At 40.7% G+C, this 25,358-nt stretch overlaps 1 protein-coding gene across 1 annotated transcript in view; it reads right to left on the reverse strand.

Annotated features, from left to right (window-relative positions):
• Positions 1-25,358, reverse strand: part of AVEN (apoptosis and caspase activation inhibitor) — a 185,757-nt gene that overhangs the window by 1,828 nt on the left and 158,571 nt on the right. The window contains exons 3-4 of the mRNA XM_036843922.1: positions 8,557-8,627; positions 2,720-2,815 (exon numbers count right to left, since the gene is read on the reverse strand). Of these exons, the coding sequence (XP_036699817.1) occupies positions 2,720-2,815; positions 8,557-8,627 (167 nt within the window). The remainder of the gene's footprint in view (positions 1-2,719; positions 2,816-8,556; positions 8,628-25,358) is intronic.

The following is a 25,358-nucleotide window of genomic DNA, read 5'->3' on the forward strand; positions in this document are numbered from 1 at the left end:
GCACCCCTCTTACTGCTGCAGGGGTAAGTGTGGGAGACCTCCCTACCGTGCCCACCTCAGCCATGTGCCAGTCTGCTCAGAGCTGAAATCAAAAGGGCTGTGCATTCCTGTCACCAGCCTGAGAATGGACAGTCCTGTAGGTCTATGTGAATGTATACTTAAGCCTGCGACGAGGCAAACATTTGTAAAAGTCACCGAGAGGTAATTAGCAAGTCGGATCTGTTCACTGTACTAAAATGCACAAATATAGGAGATGAAGGAACAAATTCACCAAGAAGAAAAGAATGACCGTTAGTAACATTATTTGAGTAAAAACTGCCAGACAGGAAAGAAAACATTCCATTTGATTACATTTATAAAAACTCCCCAAACAGGCAAAACTAATCTTGAGTATGAGAAGTCAGGATAGTGGTTTTAGGGAAGTATTGCCTCGGGGGGTGGGGGGAGGTTCTGGGTGGTGGCAGCGTTCTGATTCTTGATCTGGATGCTGATTCCATGGTTGTAAAGACTTAACGCATGCACTTCTCTATATGCTATAATTTAATAAAGTTAAACCCTCCCCCCAGGTGACTGTAATGTAGAGGAAGGCTGGGAACCACAGTTCTGGAGGGAGGCCTGTGGTGACCAGCCTGGCATCAGTGGGTAGGTTCAGAAGGAGCGTCAGCTGCTATTGGAGGTGTTGTCCCCTTATTTGTACATTTAAGCATCCTGAGCAGATCCAGTTTGCTAATAACTCCTTAGGGCTTTTAAGACCGTATGGCTTTACACGTGGACTTAAATATTCATCCAGCGTTGTCAGTGTGCAGGGCGAATATGGGATGTGGTCCCCTATTCTAATCCTGGAATCATTCAGCTGGTCTGCACTGGCTGTCTGGCATTGTTTTTGTCTGTCTGTTAACTCCCCAGGTGAGTTTAACATGCAAACACAGTTGAGAATAACTGCTCTACCTCATGGGAGGGGTTGGTATTTGAAAACCTGGCTAGATAGTCAAAAGTTACTATTTACAAAAGTACCATTATTTTATATCTTTCCTCTGAGGCCTGCCTCTGACAACATCATCCTTCACTCTCAAATGCTCACAACACTTCCCGTTTCTCTCCTCAATCCTGGGGCCCCCATCACATTCATGTCAATGTTTCCCTGATGTGTTCTGTTAACCACTCCTCATTGTGTGGGATCAAACCAAGTATGTCAGGACTTTGACCATCTCTGGACAGCCAGAGGAAGAGGCGCGCCCACCCAATCACTAAGACAAGCCCCAATACCCCCAAACGCTCCTAAAGAAGTCCCAGGGTGATTCCCCATCAGAGGCAAATGCTATCCTCTCTACTTCTCTGCCCCTAAGTGTCCTCCAGCCCTGAATTCTACTTGCTGCCCTAAATTTGACCTAAGTGCCACAGAGACAACTGGGTGGATACCTACTGATGCCTGCCTATGCTCAGGCTTAGTTAGTATCACATTCAGCTGCAGAACAACACTGATCATTTTAGTTGCTGGCATTCTATTTACAACTAGTACTGCCCAGGGTTTCACTTTTTAACAAAATCCAATCTAGCCACAATTAAATTTCAAAGTTCCTTCTGGTATAGCCCTTGGGCCCCTCCTCTCTTAGCCGATTCAATGGCTCCTCTCTTAGCTACCTTACACTGATATCTCCCAAATTTATATTTCCAACCCTTGATTCTGAACTATAAATTTCTATATCCAATGGACTTATATTTTCACTTTGACATCTCAGAAACACAAACTCATAATGTCCAAGCCTCACCCTTCCTGATACTAGCCACCACTGAGTTGCACAGGCTGGAAAACCTAGAAAATTCTTTCCCTGCTCCCTCTCCATTTCCAGTATTTCACCAAGTCCTGTTAATTTTACTTCTGTAATACACCTCTTGGTAAAGTCCAGTTCCCTGCCATCTCTACCCTCATTAGCCTGGTCCAAGCTACAGTATTACTCACCTGAACCGTGCAGCGGCCTCCTAATTTGCCTCCCCTCATCCACTCTACTTTTGCATGGGTGTGCATGCACAGATTGACCCTAAACACAGACACCCCAATACAGTCCTCTCTCCATTCTGCAGCCAGAATGTTCTTTGTTACTGTTATTATTATTAGCACAGCCGTTTATGCAGATCTGATTGGGTCAGTCTTCTTTAAATCCCAACTCAAATGTTCGTATACTTTGGATCTCGGCTTATCTGTCACTTCCTTCAGGAAAGCCATTCCTAATCACACCAAAGTCGATCAGGTTCACTATTACATATTCTCACAGCATACTGTACTTCCCCTTCACAGGACTTATAATTTGATAACTTGATTAATACCCATCTTTCCCAATAGATTAAGCTCCATGAGGGCAGGAACCATGCCTGTCTGTTCACCACTGTAACCTTAGTGCCTAACACAAAGCCTGGCACATACACATTTTGAGTACAATACAAGCCAGACTCTATACTTTTACATTTCATTCAATTCTATTACATTTGATCCTTTAAAATGTTTCAAATATAAAATGAAAACAAAACAAAACAAAACAAAACAAAACCTTTAGAAAGTATTTCATTCTCCCTCGAAACTTTACGAAATTCTACCTGATACAAAACGCTCAGCTTGATGAAAGGAAAAGCTGAGTCTGAAACATCCTGCAGGGGGATATTTTTCATTCTTCTTCTCCTGCCCTAATTCATACCAGCCTCAGGATGCTGTCAGGGTTTTTACCTGGACCAATTCAGCAGCAACATTGAGTCGGAGTGAGAGAGGCAGTTCTTGAAGGGCTCGAACCAGTGACTCACAATCCACATAAAATGCTGAATTCTATATAAAAAAAAAAGATAGATTAGTGATCAAGATGATTACATATGACCTTTCAGAAATAAAAGCACAGGATGATAGGTAGTAACTGTAAAGAAATCATCTATTACTTTTAGCTGGGAGTAATCAGATCATAAATCACACTTGATATGGTTCTAATTTCTACCATCTCTGCATTAAGATAAGCAAAACCAAAACCGCCTTCTTGAGCCACAGCTCAGGCTGCCAGAGCAGCAGCAGGGTGGTGATCCCCTCACATCAAGACTGCATGGAGGGACTTCCCTGGTGGTGCAGTGGCTAAAAATCCGCCTGCCAATGCAGGGGACACGGGTTCGAGCCCTGGTCCAGGAAGATCCCGCATGCCGTGGAGCCACTAACCCTGTGCGCCACAAGTACTGAGCCCGCGTGCCTAAAGCCCGTGCTCCGCAACAAAAGAAACCACCGCAATGAGAAGCCCGCGCATCACGATGAAGAGTACCCCCGCTCGCCGCAACTAGAGAAAGCCCACGCACAGCAACGAAGACCGAACAAAACCAAGATAAATTTATTTAAAAAAAAAAAAAACTGCATGGAAACCTGGAACCTGTGGATGCTCTTGGAATTACTGAAAAAAATTCAAAGCACTTAATGAAATCTAACTGGACATCTCCCCCAGACTCAGATGGCTGGCCTTCAGGAGAGCAGGGAAGAGCTATCTCACCGGTCAGATGGGGATGACAGTCACGGCCAAAGAAGCCCATGAGGTATACGCTTCTCTCTCTTCCAACCAGAAAGCAGAGGATGGAAACTTACCCTCCAGCTGGCAGCACTCTGTGTGAGGCCAACACTAAAAGTCCCTTGAACTCCCTTCCCGTGCATAGACGCAAAATCCCGTCCAGGCAATGCCCTCACAAATTGACCGTATCTGAGAAAACGTTCCAGGTTATCGCATGACCCCTAACAGCTGCTTCTAGGTGCCCTGGCCACCCAAGAGAGGGAAAAACTGCAAGGTGGCTGCCACATTAGAGGCAGACACCGTGGACCACCTTGTCTACCAAGGGCTATCACAGACCCAGGCAGAACCATGACTTATGCTGCAATCACTGATTTCAAGTTAGAGAAGAACACCCAGGGGTCATGGAGTCTAATCTCGATTCCACTGTAAGGATGTCTTGGGTAGATGGGTTTATAATGACTGGAGGTGGGGAGTCATTCCTGGTGCTCTCAAGTAGAGCGCCAACACTAAATCCAGACCCACTCAAACCCCTGAGCCTCCCAACGGCAGTACACAGGGATCAAAAGAAGCAATATAGCTTTTCAACTGCCCTTCTGAAAGTTTCCGGAGATGGCTAGCTCTAAGGTAAGCAAGGTTGGCAGCAGCAGATGTGGCCCCTCACCCTGGAAAAAAAAGGAACTTACATCTAAAAACATAGAGTATTTAGGGAGCAGGATGGAGGATAACAAAGCAGGAGAGTGGGAAATGCACTACATGCGCAGGTCTTGCCTCGGTCCTGCACTCAGCACATCAAGTGCTTGATCAAGACCAGCATGGCCAGTCTTTGTTTCGAAGTTTGGAGAAGACCTCTCAAAGCACTAGAAAAGTGTGATGCTGAATGCTTAACCCACGAGTAAGTCGCCACATTACAAACTGGAAATCTCACCCTTCCCACTGCCAAGGTGTCTGCAAAGTCACCCGGGTAGACCCCCTGCTTTCAGCCTATAAAAGAGCGAGAACTTTCCATCCACGATGCCTGCCAACCATTCACCTGCTGCTGTCTCAGCTCTCTAGAGAAGGACCGCTGAGACGTGCTGGGGTCCAGCTAGAAGTACCCAAACTTCCTCCCCTCTTTTGCATCATGTGTGACATGGCTACAAGGTATATCGTTAACAATGAAGAATCTGTGAGATCCAGGGAATGGCCAGGCTGTGCTTATGTGCTGAGTCCCAAGTGATGGCCCTTCAGCTGCTGGAGTGTCTCTGTTCCCCACGTCTCCAATTCCCACCCACCATCCAAGGCCCAGGTGACAGGGCACCGCCTCCATAAGGACCTCAAGACACTTCAGCCCAGCACAGTGATTTCTCCTCGTCTCCCTGCAGCAGTCCTAGAGCCTAGAACCGACCATCGAACACCACCATGTAAGAAGACTTCCCCTTCTTTGTCACCAGTTTGTCCCCTAAAGGGCTAAAGCTGAAGGCCTTAGATATAAAGGGAGCTGAAGTGAATTGCTTGTAATAGTAAAGTGTGAATTTGAAAATAGATTTAATTGGAATAACCACCATGAATTAGCTTTTTTGCTCCATGTTGTAAGTAACTGGTGGGTCATCTCTGCCCGGAGAGCCCCATCCCCACCTCCACCTGGCCAACCCTGACAGTCACTCACAGTTGGAGCACGCAGCCTGGCCACCCCAGTGCCTCCTCTCCTGCAGACTCGGAGGCTGGGAGCAGGAGGCCAGCCTTGACTGTTAGAACAAAGTCCCTCCACCCCACTTCTCCGCCATCAGTGTGTGCACAGACTCGGTGGTGAGAATCTATTCCGGAAGGTTCCTCCCTGTCCAGGAACCCAATCAGACTCCGAGTCTCAGTGTCTGTGTAAAGGTACACCATTTGGTGAGGAACGAACCTACTAGAAACTCCACTTATAGCCTCTGATCAGACCATTGCACCTTCCTCAAGAGCTACAGCACTCACTGCCCACATTCATTTAGGGACTCAGGGACCACGGGGACACTTTACAGTGGAAGTGCCCAGATCAAGTGACACTTTAGAGAAAGCTGGGGCGCTTTCCATGGACAGAGCGTCAGGCCTCATTCAGAACTGCGCTCTCAGGGGTGGGCCTGAGTGTCTGTTCCCTTAAGAGCCACGCACTCAGGGACCACGGCGTGCCACCCAGTGCTCAGTGGTTGCTTGAGGAAGCTCTGCTGACTAAATAAGTCACTAGTCAACACAACTGAAAAATGGAATGAAAAAAAAGCTTCAGATGATTTTCAAAAAATAATGGACCTATTTTTTTCACCCTCAGTTCTCCTCCCACCCATTCCCTCCTCACATGTCCCCACACTGTCCAAAGGACAGGGCTGAAAACCCCACTCATGGATCGAAGGGACCAACTCCCCTGTGGTAATGGGGCCAACACGGCCGAAGCAGGGACCCTGACGGCCAGGCCACGTTCCCCTCACCCTGCATGTGAGCCACAGAGACACGAAGGCAAGTCACACGGACAGCACTGGGCCCTCTCCCATCAGGGTGCCCTTTGGGGCCTCCGCCAGGACCCACTGGCAAACTCCTGACTGCCTCATGTCACTGGCTGTGCTGGGGACAGGGGAGCACATGAGGAACGAATGATAGATAGACAGACAGATAGACAGACAGACAGACAGGTAGATAGACAGACAGATAGATTCTTCTCTTCTTTTTCTCTCTCAAGTAAGCAGAAATAAAGAGAACCGAGTGAGGAGAGATGTGGGACACAAAACAGTGCTGATGGCGAAGTGATGAATTCAGTTTGGGATGTGTCCTACTAATACCTCAACTCAAGATGCACACAATCAAGCTTGCCTTCTCTTGCTCCATCAGTCATCACTGCTCACCTCATCAGCGTGCCGGGAAGCTTAGCGCCCCTGCGCGTCTTTCTTGTCCTCATGTCTCACGTCTGGCCCGTGACGCAATCTACCACGTCCTCCGCTGCAGTCCCATCTGCCAGTGAACCGTCTTCCCTCTCACGGCCCATGCTGTCGGCCCACGTCCCCTCCCGTTCACCCAATGTAATATCCTCCTACCTGCTCTCCCAGCCTCCAGCCTCTGACCTCCTCAGTCCCTCCTTCCCAATATTGCGGAGGTCCAGTCTAGCCATTTCCATTTTCTTGCTAAACAAAACTTTTGCTAACAAGTAACAGTAGTAATAAGAGCTAATTTTGAGTGTTTCCTCTATGTCAGGAACTGCACAGAAGGACTTATTATTTATAATCTAATAGAATCCTCATGACAGCTCTGAGTTACATTTTATTATTAGTTCCATTTTACAGATGAGAACTCGGATTTACGCTCAGGTTTGCGTCTCTGAAGTCTATGCTCTGACCCACAGGCTAAACTGCCCCTAGATAAAAATGAAGACCAAAGCACTGGTACTAAGTGGCCCAGACCCACCCTGGAAGCCGCCTCTTCTGAGAATCCACACTCCAGCTCCACTCCAGCTATGCCCCCGACTCTGAGCACAGCCCTGGTCTTTCAGATCTCCTCATCATTCTCCTGTTGTTTCCCAGACAGAACCTACCAGAACCATACTCATCCACCAAGGCCCATTCAAATGATCTTTATTCCATGCTCCTACTCTCAATCACTTCCAGCCCAAAGCAGCTTTCTTCCACAGTATTATGTTCATTCATTTATTATACCACTTATTTTATGTTGCATTCTTTTTCATTTATCATGTAAATATTTACCAATCATCTACTATGTGTCAGCCACTGTGCTAAGGTAAGGGGCCTCGGGCGATGAACAAGCATAGCCTCTGTCTCATTCATCTTCCAATAAGCTACATCTAATAAAATATCTAATAAAGAACATGCGTTTTGATAAATGAAGAACCTTAGAATTATCTGAAACTCTCAGGATAACAAAATGTTCTCTGATAGCCAACATGGTTCAAAGGAGTCGAAATGTGAGTTGTTTGGCTTTCACTGAATTCCTGCATGATCTGCGTTTGTCTGTTTACAACTTGTCCTAGAATTCTAAACCATACTCAGGTACATGCCCAAACAGACCCAAGCAAAAGCAAATATTTTTAATTCCCCAGTTTTTCTATATTATAAAACATACTCTTTGTACAGTAACAGGAAGTCATTTTACAAGTCACTTCCCTCCCCTCTGTCTTTAAGTCAATGTCCATCCCAAACAACTGAACGTGACGCCAGCCCACCTGGGGGTGTGAGCCACCTACTGTGTGTGTACTGAGCTGACAGCAGAATGGGGAGGAAGGTCCCGCCCTTTACCCGTCAGGTCTGCTGCTCGCTCTCCTGTCTGAAGCTGTGGGCAGGCTTGTCTGATCACTGTATCAGATAGTATGCTCCAGCCCTGGAGTCGGAAGCATATGCCACGCCAGCACTTACTCATTCTCTGTGCATTTTAAAAAGGGAGAGAATACCTGTCGTCTCTCGTACGGAAAGATGCAGTGAAATCCTGCCTGGAGCATCATCAAAACTCCTTGGGAAGAAAATATGGCAGGAATACAAAGCAAATAAAGTGTGTGGGTGTTATGGATTCACTGAAAGACTTCTATGCTACTTGTTCTTATTTTACAGCTTTATTCTCCTAATTATAGAAGAAGAGTTATTTAAAACTATAAAGTTAAGGATTTTCTTACCTAACACCAAAAACAGTGTGGGAGAAAAAAATTAATTCTCAAGCCTAAGATGAATTTTCACAGAAAGGGAAAAGAAGGAAGGCCAAATGGCAAAGTAATCCACTCAAAATCGTGACTATAAACTTTCAGCCCTGCAACCCAGTCTATATGAACTATAGTCATATATGAGCTATATAAGTAGTTCACATAGATGGCCAGGTATAAAGATCAACTCCAGCTCCAAGAGCCTGTATAATTTAAGCTCCCTGAAATCTTTCTGAGCAATTTAGGTAACTGAGGCTGAACTCTACATGAATTACTAGACTCTTCTCTATGTGAAGTCTCCATTTCAACAACAATGTGAAAGGTGCTGGTCTTCAGCCCTGAGAAGAGCCAATCCACATTCCAGACAGAGCTTCACCTTACCTGTTTGGGGCACGAAGCTTCACTATCCCACTCTTTCTCCTCCACAAACCGGAACTGTGAGAAGGAGTCCCCTGGGAATAGAAAAAACATACAATTTTATGTCAAAGCTAAAGGAGAACACTCAGTTCTCTCAATTTCCCTTTGGGAGTAAAAGTGCTGTTTCTGAAGAGTTGACCATCCCAAACTCAGTGATATCATTCAATAGAAGGTCCTGGCTTCCACATCTTTCCACATCACCTGTGCCTAGTGGGTACTTGAAAATACTATTGGCAACTGTATTCATTGCTTCATTCAACTCTCAATAAGCCACCATCCTACATGCTTCTTGAGAGACAACTGAACAGTCCAGGCCTGCAGACCATGGCCATCTCCCCATATTTAGCATATTTTCATCTCATCTGCTTAATGTATGCAAGGAAACATATTTATGATTTTGGGGGTGGGCACAGCAGAAAAGGAAGGAGAAAAACAGAAATGAAGGAAAGCAGTTCTCAACTGATCCACAATATGACAGACTTAAAATATCTCTTTGAGGCGAGGTTACCAATCTCAACCATCACTCTAAAAATCACCTGGTTAGAATGTCAGATACAAAATAAAACTCAAAGAATGTGCATTAGATTAGTTAATGTGAATCATGGTGCACTGCTCTGAGCTCTTGGAATAAAGGAAAATGAATCAAGATAAACAAGCTTGACAGATGATTCCGTACAGCGAGCTTTGACACAAAGCTTATTTTGTAAATATGTACTTATCTGGTTATTTGCATTAAGAATAGCCAATTTATAAATAATTATTTTTCCACCTAGCTTTCAGGATCCTCCAGAATGTGATCCTACCTCATTAACCCACATTTGCTTCCTATTTCTTGGCTTCCTGCTCCCGAGTCAGCCTCTTTTCACATTCTGAACGTACTTCATTTTCTACCCTATCCTTATTTCTTTTTTAATCCTTCTCCCTTGTCTGGAAGGCCCACATACTTCTACCCATTCATATCCTATTTATACTTTAGGACTCAGGTACAGGCCCACTTTCTCCTCCTATGATATCTCTCAGGTTATTTAACCATAGAGTCCATTCTTTACTTCTAACTTAAAAGAGGGGGAAAAGAAGTGAAGAATTCTGAATTAAAGAGACAAAGATAAAATCAGAATCTAAACCATACCCCCAGCATTTCCAAAACACATGGATCATAACATTTTAACACTTGACAAGATCAAATTCTAGGTAAAAAAGACCAAGAACATCACTCTTTATCATGAGAAAGGGTAAAATCACTACCATTAGTCATTGGCAAATCAACTTGATCCCTCAAAAATTATGATATAAAGAACCTGAATAATATAATTAATAATGTCTTGTCTGTGCATGTGGATGTATAAGTGTATTGTGATTATATGTGGGTACTTTATAAATATTTGTGCAATATTAATATTTTAAAAGGACAATAGAAAGGCTACAAAAAACCTTTAAAAAAATCCTAAAATGTAGCAGTCATACAAACCATATTTGCTGGTGATAAACATTTGTAGCACATATAGGCAAAGAGCCTGTCTCTTACATACAAAGAGAGCTTTTGCAAATCAACCAGAACAAAACCACCTAGTAGGAAAACAGGAAAAGGGGTGAGAATAAGAAATGCCAGCAGCTAATATATATATGAAATAAATCGTGAATAAATTAAAAATCAATCTGGTAGATTTTTTAAACTTGGTCGAACAGCTGAATGCCTTACTCAATAGTGTTATTTTTGGCATTCCTGAACTTCTATATTAAGAATGATCCTATGATTACATAGATCCTATAATATGTAATCAGTACAAGATAACAGTAATACAAACAAGGCATGCTCTATGTATTTATTTTTAATACCTGAATATTCCACTTCAAATACAGGTAAAATTCCAACAGTGGTTAAATAGTTTGTTGCAAACCTATTCTCTTGCACTAAACAACTAGGAACACTGCCTCCCCCTCACTCCCTGCAAAAGAAAAAAAAAAAATCTATCTGAAGACATTAGAGAGCTACCAAGACAGTCAGGGTATGAGGGACAACGGTCCCAGATTGAAGAGACGCACAAGGAGGTAAGTCTAGCATTTAGAACTACTTTTCCCTTTGAGGCATTTGTTAGTTTCCAAGGTGGTGCTGAGAGACTGAAAAACTGAGCATAAAGTAACAACCAGGACGTTGTGGAGCTGCAGAGAGCTTCTGCTAGTCTTATGGTACTGGGTGGGCAAAAATGGAGTTCATGGCCCATGGGTGAGGAAGAGTCCTAGACAATCAAGACTTTCGGGTGAGACCCCTGAGGACTACATCTTAGAAGGAAGGATCAAGGAGGACTAGGACGGCTTTACAAAGTCTGAGGCAAAGCAGTGAATCAGCTCAATCTCTGATTCTGACTGAAAGAAGCAAAAGTTAATCCTGTTTGGAGGAAAATGACATTATCAATAACCTAGAATTATCTCTACTATATTTTATACACAGTATCCAAAATTCATTTAAAACCATCAGATGTATCAGGAGACGAGACCAAGATGACAGAAAACTAAGAGAGAGGGGAAAACAAACAAACAAACAAAACTCAATCAAAAAATGGGCAGAAGACCTAAATAGACATTTCTCCAAAGAAGACATACAGATGGCCAAAAAGCACATGAAAAGACGCTCAACATTGCTAATTATTAGAGAAATGCAAATCAAAACTACAATGAGATATCACCTCACACCAGTCAGAATGGCCATCATCAAAATGTCTATAAACAATAAATGCTGGAGAGGGTGTGGAGAAAAGGAAACCCTCCTACCCTATTGGTGGGAATGTAACTTGGTGCAGCCACTACAGAGAACAGTATGGGGGTTCCTTAAAAAACTAAGAATAGAATTACCATATAACCCAGCAATCCCACTACTGGGCATATACCCAGAGAAAACCGTAATTCAAAAAGACACATGGCGCCCCAGTGTTCATTGCAGCACTATTTACAACAGCCAGGTCATGGAAGTAACCTAAATGTCCATCAACAGAGGAATGGATAGAGAAGATGTGGCACATATATACAATGGAATATTAGCCATAAAAAGGAACAAAACTGGGTCATTTGTAGAGACGTGGATGCGCCTAGAGACTGTCATACAGAGCAAAGTCAGAAAGAAAAACAAATATCGTATATTAACGCATGTATGTGGAATCTAGAAAAATGGTATAGATGATCTTATTTGCAAAGCAGAAATAGAGACACAGACTTAGAGAACAAACATGGATATCAAGGGTGGGGGTGGGATGAACTGGGAGATTGGGATTGACGTATATACACTATTGATACTGTGTATAAAATAGATAACTAATGAGAATCTACCGTATAGCTCAGGGAACTCTACTCAATGCTCTGTGGTGATCTAAATGGGAAGGAAATCCAAAAAAGAGGGGATATATGTATATGTATAGCTGATTCACTTTTCCTTACAGCAGAAACTAACACAACATTGTAAAGCAACTATACTCCAATAAAAATTAATTAAAAAAAAATTAAAAATAGAGTTGCCATATGATCCAGCAATCCCACTCCTGGGCATATATCCAGAGAAAACCATAATTCAAAAAGATACATGCACCCCAATGTTCACTGCAGCGCTGTTTACAATGGCCAAGACATGGAGGCCCCTAAAGTCCAGTGACAGATGAATGGATAAAGAAGATATAGTACAAATATACAATGGAATATTACTCAGCCATTAAAAATAATGAAATATGACGTTTGCAGCAACATGGATGGACCTAGAGATTATCATACTATGTGAAGTCAGACAGAGAAAGACAAATATTATATGATATTGCTTATATGCAGAATCTAAAAAAAAATGATACAAATGAACTTATTTACAAAACAGAAACAGACTCACAGACTTAGAAAACAAACTTATGGTTACCAAAGGGTCGAGGGTTGGGGGGAAGGATAAACTGGGAGTTTGGGATTGACATATAAACACTACTATATTAAAAATAGATAACTAACAAGGACCTACTATATAGCACAGGGAATTCTGCTCAATATTCTGTAATAACCTAAATGGGAAAAGAATTTGAAAAAGAATAGATATATATATATATGTATATGTATAAGTGAATCACTTTGCTGTACATCTGAAAATAACACAACATTGTAAATCAACTATAGCCCAATATAAAATAAAAATAATTTTTTAAAAAAGAGACAATAGGAAAAAATCCAGTTATCAGACCCGGATCTTATGATTTGCAATGTAAAATTTTCAAAACTAGGAAAAACTATAAAATCACAATGACATCCATGAAGTCATTTTTTTTTTCCTTTTCCATTATGGTTTATTACAGGATATTGAATATAGTTCCCTGTGCTATACAGTAGGACCTTGTTGTTTATCTATTTTGTATATATAATTGTTGGTATCTGCTAATCCCAAACTCCTAATTTATCCCTCCCCCGCCCCCTTCCCCTTTGGTAACCATAAGTTTGTTTTCTTTTTGTTTGTTTGTTTTTATAAATTTATTTATTTATTTATTTATTTTTGGCCATGCTGGGTCTTCGTTGCTGTGCGCGGGCTTTCTCTAGTTGCAGCGATCAGGGGCTACTCTTTGTTGTGGTGCATGGGCTTCTCATTGCAGTGGCTTTTCTTGTTGCGGAGCATGGGCTCTAGGCACGCGAGCTTCAGTAGTTGTGGCACGTGGGCTCAGTAGTTGTGGCTTGCGGGCTCTAGAGCACAGGCTCAGTATTTGTGGTGCACGGGCTTAGTTGATCCGCAGCACGTGGGATCTTCCCAGACCAGGGATCAAACCCGTGTCCCCTGCATTGGCAGGCAGATTCTTATCCACTATGCCACCAGGGAAGTCCCCATAAGTTTGTTTTCTATGTCTGTGAATGTTTCTGTTTTATAAATGAATTCATCTGTTATCATATTTTAGATTCCACACAAGTGATATCATATGGTAATTGTCTTTCTCTTTCTGACCATGAAGTCATTCTTGATTGATACAAAATAAAGTATTCACATAAAAAATACAAAGAAAAGAAGAAAATGTTTGAGAAAAATAAGGTACTTTAAGCACATTTTGTTTATAGTAGTCAAACTCCAAAACAACACAATTTAAAAATCCTAATAAAGTACATAGGGGCTAATTTTGAAAAATAAGCTGGTTAAATGACTATTAAAGAACGCCAACCTCTCTAATCCTCTCATTGAAGATGAAAGTGTGTCCAGACTTGTCAAAATTATGACCCCTAGAATCAAGAGTACTCCTGGAAAACATGTTACCAAAATTCTCTTCTTATACTGAGACATGTACAGAACAATGGTGGTATTAGTAAACATGCTACTCCTATATCTTGTACATCAGACATTTGGACGTGCAGGAACAATTGGAGACTTCCTTTAAATAAGACAGCGTGGTGCATTCACAATGCATTCAATTCTGCTCCTGCTTTATTCTCTGGCTGAGAGAGTTCCTGTCTCTCACACTAACAGAATGAATCAGAATGAAGAAGTATAGAATGGAACCCAGTGAAGAACAGGGAAAGCCAACTATTGTTGACAATGGAACAAACATGGTGAAATGTGTCTTACAAGTCATAAGCATTCAAAGTTTTGGTCACACTCACCAGCTGTGTGTTCAGAAAGTAATTATAGCACAGTGTAATGAACAGAACCAGAAAGCATAAAAGGAGTATAACACTTTCCTCCTCCTCCTTCAGCCAAAGACTAATTTCATGATGCATAAGAGGCTGTGGAACTGCCTTGCTGTGTACTTACACCATATCCTCAAACAAGATGGAGAAGAGCTAGTGCCTATTAAATAGGCTGCTTGAACAACAGCTACAAAATCCCATAATATTCTACTTTGCAGATAAGAATACAAAAATAGCAGGCCTGCTAAATCCAATGATTATTTATTAAGAAGTAATTTATTCATTAGAATCTGCTAAAAAAAAAAGGTGGGGGGGAGGATTTGAACAAAACTGATGTACCTTGAGAGTTCACATTTTTCCTACATAATAAAAAGTCCCATGTCATTCTATTCCAACAAAGCTGAAGCTGGTGTACATGCAATGAAAGCTGAGATACAGGTGATATTGAAACAATTCTGTATATCTTGAAAGTCAACAACATTGCTCTACTGCCACATTTCTGGAGCCAAAATTAATGATGGATTTTTTTCAATCAACTCACTGTATAAAGCAGCAAAAATATTAGAAAGTTAGACATATGTGATCTTAAGTATGCTTCTGAAAATAATCAGAAAGAATGTTTTGAGCAGTGCACAATGCACATGAAAAGATGTTCAACATCGCTAATTATTAGAGAAATGCAAATCAAAACTACAATGAGATATCACCTGACACCAGTCAGAATGGCCATGATTAAAAAGTCTACAAATAATAAATGCTGGAGAGGGTGTGGAGAAAAGGGAACCCTCCTACACTGTTGGTGGGAATGTAACTTGGTACAGCCACTATGGAGAACAGTATGGAGGTTCCTTACAAAACTAAAAGTAGAGTTGCCATATGATCCAGTAGTCCCACTCCTCGGCATATATCTGGAGAAAACTCTAATTCAAAAAGATACATACACCTCAATGTTCACAGCAGCACTATGTACAATAGCCAAGACATGGAAGCAACCTAAATGTCCACTGACAGATAAATGGATAAAGAAGATGTGGTGTGTGTGTGTGTGTATATGTGTGTATACACACACACATATATATATACAATGGAATATTACTCAGCCATAAAAAAGAATGAAATAATGTCATTTGCAGCAACATGGATGGACCTAGAGATGATCATACTAAGTGAAGTAAGTCAGACAGAGAAAGACAAATACCATATGATATCACTTATATGTGGACTCTTAAAAAATTGATACAAATAAACTTATTTACAAAACAGAAACAGACTCAGACATAGCGAACAGACTTGTGGTTACCAAAGAGGAAAGGCTGGGGGAGGATAAATTAGGAGTTTGGGATTAGCAGATACAAACTATTATATATAAAATAAACAACAAGGTCCTATTGCATAGCACAGGGAACTACATTCAACATCTTGTAATAAACCATAATGGAAAAGAATATGGGAAAAAAAGCAGTGCACAATGCTTCAATTTGGGGGATTCCTTCAATGAAACTCATGATCATCAAACAAATCTCCAAGTCTAGCAGTTAATGAGGAGATAAGTCTTCACCTAGCCTATTACCCAGTCTTTAACTAGTTACTCTTAGAGAGGACAAATTTAATTGGGAGGGGCACCATTACCCTCGACTATTCTGGTAGAACTAGCCAAAGAGTATTGTGCTCCTCTACCTACCTCAGCCAAGCTACCATCTATTTAGTATCATGAATGTGTAGGATGGTACGGTGACTGCAGGAACAATCTAACAGCAGAGAGTGGTGAGAAATGAGAATGCCTGCATATTGTCAAAAGTAAATCTGGTCACTAATAACTTTTATAATAACATTTCAATAGTTTTGTTGAAATTTCAGATTTTTTTCATGTATTCCAGCACATTCATTCTATGACAGTGATATTTAGCGTTAGCTTCAGCTGAATATGATTCAACACTTGACATTCTGGCCAAAATGTATATTTAATCTGCCTCCAATAGTGAATTACTAACATTCTATGAGGTCATTTTAAAAATACAATAGTTTATGTAATGTACAGTATGGTGACTATAGTTAATAATACTGTACTGCATAACTGAAACTTGCAAAGAGAGTAGATCTTAAAAGTTCTTGGGCTACCCTAGTGGCACAGTGGTTAAGAATCCGCCTGCCAATGCAGGGGACATGGGTTTGATCCCTGGCCCGGGAAGATCCCACATGCCATAGAGCAACTAAGCCTGTGCGCCACAACTACTGAGCCTGTGCTCCACAACTACTGAGCCCATGCGCCACAACTACTGAAGCCCGCACGCCTAGAGCCCGTGCTCCGCAACAAGAGAAGCCACCGCAATGAGAAGCCCACGTAGCGCAATGAAGAGTAGCCCTGTAGCGCAACGAAGAGTAGCCCCCGCTCACCCCAACTAGAGAAAGCTTGTGCACAGCAACGAAGACCCAACACAGCCAAAAATAAAAACAAATAAATTTTTTTAAAAAAAGATGTGTGCTTTATTAAAAAAAAAAGTTCTCATCACAAGAAAAATAAAATTGTAACTATGTATGGTGATGGATGTTAACTAGACTTATCATGGTGATCATTTTGCAATATATACAAATGTTGAATCATGATACTGTACACCTGAAAATAATGTTATATATATCAACTATACCTAAATTTAAAAAAATAATGTAGTTTTATATGTACTGACAAATGGAAAGATGCCCATTATCTCAACTGTTACATGAAAAAAATCAAGTTTTAGTGCAGTATGAATAAGATATATATATACACACACACAGATATACACACACACCTATGCACATACTATATATACACATATATGTGTGTTTATATCACAAAAATATTAATATATGCATAGAAATAAGTGGAGATCATTAGATACCTATTTTAAGAATGATTCTCTTTCAGAGGGCGGGATTGAAGGAGACTTCCTTTCTGCATAATACATTTTCCAGTTGAATTTTCCTTTGTAAACAACAAACACATGTTATTTTTGGAACTGAGCCAAACAGAAGTAAGGAAATCTAGAAACAAAGCTGAAACTTCTTAAGGGCAAAGACCATCTCAGAATGCCTTTAAGACAAAACATCCATAGATCTCAAAAGCTGGAACAGCAGATGCATTCATTCTAACCCTCACTTTATAGAACAGTAAAGAGCCTTAGGTCAGGAGAGACTCAATGGCCTGACCAGCCAGTTAATGGCTGGACACCAAGACCTCTTGGCTCCTAACATTCATTATTATACCTATAACTAACAAAGCTCTTTCCACTATTTCCACTAGGCTTCTCAGCCATCTGAGTTCCCTAGGACAATAGAGATACTCAATAAATATTTTATGAAATCTGATATACTACTATTTGACGTGCTGACAATGTCTGAAGATATGAAAATCCAAAAACAAAGAATTCCTCATTTTAGGAAAGGAATCATTTCAGGGATTCCTTTAAATAAGTACTTTTAAAAAATAAGTGTTTCTATAGCCCTCTAAGTATTCTAATAGGGATAGCGTCAGAGAAATAAAGGTGATACACCAACTGTCGCTGTGTGGATGATACCCAGGATTCTCACTCTGCCTAATTTCTCAAAACTAGTCTAACACAAGTCTCAGGATCAGTGACAAAGTGGACACTAAACTTGCTAGAATTCCAGAATACCAACATACTATCAAAAAACTTACATTTTAGTCATAGATAAGACAGCTTTGAATTTTAGGCTTACTCCTTCAGCCACATCAACAAAAAAGAGCTTTCAGCCAAATAAAATAACTCAACCATAAAGCTCTTCAGTGGAAGTTCAGGTGGGATGACAAGGAACAATCTCTATCTGGGCAAAGAAACCTGCAAAGACTTTCGGTTTCAACAATACAGATCATATGTATACAAAGAGTGAGTGCAAAAGATGGAAAATGTGCCCAAGCCTAAAAATACCCAGTTCCAATGATTTGGGAGTGGCAATTCCCATAACTGACATCCATCCTAAGTATTTGGATCTTTTCCTTATAAAACTGGCCCAGACCGTTGTGGTACGTCCTTTCAGAAACCACCTCTCGAAAGCAAGAGGAATGTAGCACTATTTCTGGATGAGTACTTCATTTTAAGCTCCATTTTCCTGGCTCTTCTTTATCATGATCACCTTCCTTTAAATCCTCCACAGCCCTTAGAATATGCCCTTAACCAGGACACCATGTCTATGGGAAATCACAACTTTATAGGTTGACAGGTTCACAATCTTCATAGAAAGACACTATGTCTCAATGGTCAACACCATGGCTGCTATAGAAAATGAAACATACCCTTTCTTCTCTCTGAATTTCTCTAGCTCATCTATGGGACATGGCATATGTGGAAGGTCCAGGTAGATCCTAAGTCCACAGGCTGACACAGATCAATCCAGAGACAATCTACAGTTCAGCCTACAGGATATAAAAAGTCCTTACTACCCCCCACTTTCTAGCTTCCACAGATGAGCCTTTCTAGACGCAGATGTCAAGCACTTCAATATTTACCCTAAAACAAAGCAACAGCTAACATTTTGGTCTTTGTGAGGAAGATCATACAAGCCACGGTGGTGATGAATTTAAAAAGTTAGGTTGAGCCAAAAGAACATGCTAGGTAAGAAAATTCTCTCCTGCTCAACAGTGACCTATAATTAGCTTTCTCACCAGGTGTGCGGCCCCAAAGGCCCCTGAGCATCAAATATCCACACTGAGCATAATAGGATGTGCCTATCTTCCCAATGCCCCTAAAAAGTGCTTCCCCATCTGCATGGATTATGTTGAAGGAAAAGCCAAATATACTCAGGTACCATAGAAGGGTTCTAGGCTTTATGAGCAAAGGATGATGCTGACATTCTGGAATTTAGAATCTAACTTGTTTTCCCCAAAATAGTTGGCAAATATTCTGTGTTAACACTGTACTACAGTAGACAATCTAGTAAAATTTCTCAGATCAATGGTTTTCAGAAACAAGGCCAACATCAAACCCTGGCACAGAACTCCAAGATGACAGCAAATTTTTAGACAAGGCTGAATAAATAAAAGAATATAAAGATGCATCCTCAACACTCATGGTGTATATTTCCTCAAAAAATATTTAGTCCACCTAACAGCTTGTTTTTTATTTATAACCTATCTGACACCCAAAATGTTGACTTTGTTGGTTATTGCAGCTGATAGAACCATCATACATATAATCTAAGGTTCCAGGTCTAATACCTTAAGGAGTAGATTGCCCTTTAATCCCATCAGCAATCTTGCAAGGGCACACGATTCACTTCCAGAGGGAGTTAGGTGAGAAAGAAAAGTCAGATCAATGCCAAATCGTCATTATCTGGAAAACAGCCTGTATCAGTAGGATGCCATGCAGATTCAAACACACTCGCACACACTTCAGTGTGGGACAGAAAAAGCACAGTCCCACTAGGACAATGACACTCTCCAAAGGTCACTGCAAAACTCTCAGTAACTTGGGTCCCACAGTGGAGTCAAACTTTCCCTGAATTTCCTGGCCCACCATCCATTCCTCCTTACAATTTCATTTTCTTTCCTATACTGAGTACTTTTTTGAAAGTCAATTTATCCCTATTACCACTTACATCTCTCAAACATGGTATTTTCTACCTTAATCTGCCCAAGTTTTCTCCTTGCAATTAAAAGTATTCCATCAAGGTGAATGTTAATAATTAAAATCCCCAAACACTAATCACATGATGAAGCAGACGGCTCGAAGCATGCCCTCAGAGAATACTGTGGGGTTTGTGAGAGAAAAATGTCTGAAGCCCTTTCTATCAGGAATATGAGGTTGCTTTCAATTTGTTGTTTACTGGCTAAATGTATGCCAGAGACTCATATATTAAAGGATTAAGAAGTCTTACCGGGCTTCCCTGGTGGCGCAGTGGTTGAGAATCTGCCTGCTAATGCAGGGGACACGGGTTCGAGCCCTGGTCTGGGAAGATCCCACATGCCGCGGAGCAACTACGCCTGTGAGCCACAACTACTGAGCCTGCGCGTCTGGAGCCTGTGCTCCGCACCAAGAGAGGCCGCGATAGTGAGAGGCCCGCGCACCGTGATGAAGAGTGGCCCCCCACTTGCCGCAACTAGAGAAAGCCCTCGCACAGAAACGAAGACCCAACACAGCCAAAAATAAATAAATAAATAAATAAAGGAGGCGACTGTTGTAATGACTTAAAATTCTAAAAAAAAAAAAAGAAGTCTTACCTATTATCTTTGATTTGTCTCATTATTTTCTTACTATATGTTAGCTCAGTTCTTTGAAATTATCTTTCTGATACTAATTCACATCTTCTTAGTATAAAATCCAAATTCATATCCATACCTTTAGCTACTGACTGGCCTTTTCTCTCTCCTACTTCTAGCTTCTATTCTCATTCATAAGATTCTATAAAGTCTTTTTTTAAATCATGTAAGAATTTACTGCTCACAAGCACAATATTCTTTATAAAATCTCCAACTGGACAGCTCCAGCAAGCACGAGTAATACCCAAACTGAAGACAGGAGACCATTAGTCAATATACATTTTTTGAGGTCAACGCATGTAGGCAACATAAAACCTACTAAAGTTAGTTTTGATTAACTTCTTCATGTCCCAGATCCTTGCTTTTCTTTTTAAAACTCTGAATTCTAGCTTTCGAGTTCGCCTGCAATGAGTTTGGTAAGGCAACATCTCCCCAGAGGAAACTCATGAGCAGAGGTCTCAAGACAGAAGGAAGTTTGGCCGCTGGAGGAGCCGAAGGCAGGCCAGCATGGCTCGAGCACAGTGAAGGATGAAGAGGCAAGAAGAGAGTGAAGGAGAAGGCTGGGTCATATGCTGTATGTGACTCAGCATTCTCCAACCAGGGGTCAAGTTTCACTGCTTAACACTATATTCCACAATAATAACCAAGGTTAGTGAAACTCAACTAGTCCTAGTTCTTATCTGTTAAACACATTTGACATGAGTACCCAAACACACACTAATTCTCAAGTGACAATTACCCTTACCATTTACAGATTAAACAACACAAAATAATAAAAAAAAAAATAGCAGTGTCTGTCAAATTGTCACCTTCAAAACAGAGGGTGGCTACCTTATTGGGCCCCAAAGAACCTACTCTGCAGATAATTTTCTTCTAGTAAGAGATCTAACTGTGGACTGTGTACATTTAATAGGTATGAGAAGAACATTCTCATAGTTAGTTGACCCATATAGTAGAGATGACTTTTAATGAGTCGATATGTAAGCTGTTTTTTTTTTTTAGATACCCAGAAACTTTTTCTGGGAGGAGCTAGGGCAGGTCACAGTAGGCCTGATGGGTAACTCAGGTAAAGATGCTTTTCTTTTATCTGAACCACTAAATGACTGCTTTACTTTCAGTTTTTAAAATTTGGAACTCCAATAAAGGAAAGGACTGTAACCTTGGAAACAAAACAAAAAACAAAAAAACAGAGGGTGGAAGATACAAAAGTTCTCTTTGCATAGGGTAATGATTGTTCGAATTAACGTTACCATGGTTATACGCCATCTCTCCCAGCCATTCCTGAGAAGCAGACATGCAAATATGACGCTAAGGAACTTGGGAAGCTACCCTAACTAGTAAGTTGCTCAGGAGAAAATGTGGGGCCTCTACAAAGTTTTTGCACAGGAAAATCTCCATGCCTAAGAACATGCCACTTTTCTAATTAATATCCAGAGGCACTAATCTGGAAAGCTGATCTTCACATTGTCAGTGACAGAAGGGAGAGGAAGTGTAGTGAGAGAGAAAATGAAACTGGGGAGTTTACACCTCACCTAATAACATGATAAATCCCGGCCGCCTGTTCCAGACTGGCAGAGAGGTAACGTTCAGCATTCTGGTTCTTTGTTCCTACTCAGAGTTGCCCCCAGATTCTAACCCCAGTGACTGGTGTTGGCTACAGAACCCTGTCTCCCAGACTTTTGCTATTTAAGACAGTTGTTTTGATCAGCACCTTTCCTGATCCAACTCCTAAATATGAACCTCGGCCTATGTTTTGACCACATTTAACTTCCAGCCTTACCAGGTCTGCCATTTTACTCTGGTATCCATTTCATAGCTATTTTTTTCTTCATATAGATGGCCAGTACGTATTTTAATGATAGTTTACGAGTGTTCAATGCTTAAGTGCAGCACTATGAAGCAAGAATGCAAATGGCGTATTCAGAAGCCTTAGTATTTGGTTTTACTGAACAAATTTTGATGGGCACTTTTTGGGATCTCACATTATTTATGTGAATTATATGTGCTGCCTTTACTGGACAGTCACAAGTTGCCTTGTACTGGGTGGATCTGTTTGAGAACGTCAGTAGTACCGATGTTGATTCTCATTATTTACAGCTGCCTTAGAGTGTACCTGGTTTGCTTTTATCTAAAGTTTCCATTCCACACCTAAAAGACAGAGTGCTGAGTTTTAAGAAAATCTGATATACAAAAAGTCAAAATTATAAGGCAGTAACTTGGTAAGTCGAACTGTAATTTATTGATTTTACCGATGGATTCATGAACGGATTCACTTAGTACTGAGATTCCTTGACATACTTAAAATGGGACTGAATTTCCAAAAGCTTTACTTAAAACTTTTTACTGTTCAGTGATAGGAACATCAGTGAATTATCTACAAAGAAACATCTGTTGTCTAGATGCTAACTCTACAGTGTTCTCAGTTTGATGATCATATTTGTATTTTATTATATATCATAATAAATAGTTTGCTTTTCATGGGTATTGTCAAAAGTAGCAACATCTTTTCAAGGCTTCAAAGCCCAAAGTAGAATTTCTGCAAGTGAACTATCAGAGTAGTCTCTCTAAATCACTGGTATATCTCTCATGTTTTAAGAGTAGGACGAGCATAGTAAATGTTGGGTTTGTGTTTTTGCTATTTTAAAGCAAGAATTATCTTATAGATCTTTTTACCACCACTATATGAGAAACTTTAGCTAGGCAAGGTGCCAGTGGAATGAATCTGTTTACCAAATTCCATTTGACAAGTTTTAGCAATTATTTTTGACATAATTAAACGAGCTTTGCTCCATTTCATGTTTACTGTGTTTCCAGGAGATGCCAGTTGGGCAGAATTCAGCAAGTTAAAGGCCTATTTGCTTTAAGCACTCACATCTGCAAATTTAGCCCCATCTGGGGCTTTCCAGGTATTAACCAAATAGCAAGCTTTTTAAAAAACTTTGGTATATGCCTCTAAAGTATAAGGTCTCTTTTTAATAATATAACAATAATATTATCATATATAAAACAGCAGTAGTTAAAGAATAATATTATCAACTACACAGATAATATTTAAATATCCCCATAAAATGTTTTGTGTTTCTCTTGGGAGCAGGAGAGGTGGAAGACTGGGTTTTTTTTTTGACATCTTTACTGGAGTATAACTGCTTTACAATGGCGTGTTAGTTGCTGCTGCATAACAAAGTGAATCACCTACATATATACATATATCCCCATATCCCCTCCCTCGTGTCTCCCTCCCACCCTCCCTATCCCACTGCTCTAGGTGGACACAAAGCACCGAGCTGATCTCCCTGTGCTATGCGGCTGCTTCCCACTAGCTATCTATTTTACATTTGATGGTGTATATATGTCCACGCCACTTTCTCACTACGTCCCAGCTTACCCTTCCCCCTCCCTGTGTCCTCAAGTCCCCTCAAGTCCATTCTCTATGTCTGTGTCTTTATTCCTGTCCTGCCCCTAGGTTCTTCAGAACCTTTTTTTTTTTTTTTTAGATTCCATATATATGTGTTAGCATATGGTATTTGTTTTTCTCTTTCTGACTTATTTCACTCTCTCTGAAGCTGATCTCCCTGTGCTATGTGGCTGCTTCCTACTAGCTAGCTATTTCACATTTGGTAGTGTATATGTCCATGCCACTCTCTCACTTCGTCCCAGCTTACCCTTCCCCCTCCCCATGTCCTCAAGTCCATTCTCTATGTCTGCATCTTTATTCCTGTTCCACCCCTAGTTTCTTCAGAACAATTTTTTTTTTTTAGATTTCATATATATGTTAGCATACAGTATTTGTTTTTCTCTTTCTTACTTCACTCTGTATGACAGACTCTAGGTCCATCCACCTCACTACAAATAACTCAATTTCGTTTCTCTTTATGGCTGAGTAATATTCCATTGTATATATGTGCCACATCTCCTTTATCCATTCATCTGCCGATGGACACTTAGGTTGCTTCCATGTCCTGGCTACTGTAAATAGAGCTTCAGTGAACATTGTGGTACATGACTCTTTTTGAATTATGGTTTTCTCAGGGTATATGCCCAGTAGTGGGATTGCTGGGTCGTATGGTAATTCTATTTTTAGTTTTTGAAGGAACCTCCATACTGTTCTCCAGAGTGCTGTATCAATTTACATTCCCACCAACAGTGCAAGAGGGTTCCCTTTTCTCCACACCCTCTCCAGCATTTATTGTTTGTAGATTTTTTGATGATGGCCATTCTGACTGGTGTGAGGTGATACCTCATTGTAGTTTTGATTTGCATTTCTCTAATAATTAGTGATGTTGAGCATCCTTTCATGTGTTTGTTGGCAATCTGTATATCTTCTTTGGAGAAATGTCTATTTAGGTCTTCTGCCCATTTTTGGATTGGGTTTTTTGGTTTTTAGATATTGAGCTGCATGAGCTGTTTATAAATTTTGGAGATTAATCCTTTGTCAGCTGCTTCATTTGCAAATATTTTCTCCCATTCTGAGGGTTATCTTTTCGTCCTGTTTATGGTTTCCTTTGCTGTGCAAAAGCTTTTACGTTTCATTAGGTCCCGTTTATTTTTATTTCCATTTCTGTAGGAGGTGGGTCAAAAAGGATCTTGCTGTGATTTATGTCATGGAGTGTTCTGCCTATGTTTTCCTCTAAGAGGTTTATAGTATCTGGCCTTACATTTAGGTCTTTAATCCATTTTGAGTTTATTTCTGTGTATGGTGTTAGGGAGTTTTCTAATTTCATTCTTTTACATGTAGCTGTCTAGTTTTCCCAGCACCACTTATTGAAGAGGCTGTCTTTTCTCCATTGTATATTCTTGCCTCCTTTATCAAAAATAAGGTGACCATATGTGCATGGGTTTATCTCTGGACTTTCTATCTTGTTCCATTGATCTATATTTGTGTTTTTGT

Source organism: Balaenoptera musculus, chromosome 2, assembly GCF_009873245.2.
Source record: "Balaenoptera musculus isolate JJ_BM4_2016_0621 chromosome 2, mBalMus1.pri.v3, whole genome shotgun sequence".
Classification (NCBI taxonomy): Eukaryota; Metazoa; Chordata; class Mammalia; order Artiodactyla; family Balaenopteridae; genus Balaenoptera; species Balaenoptera musculus.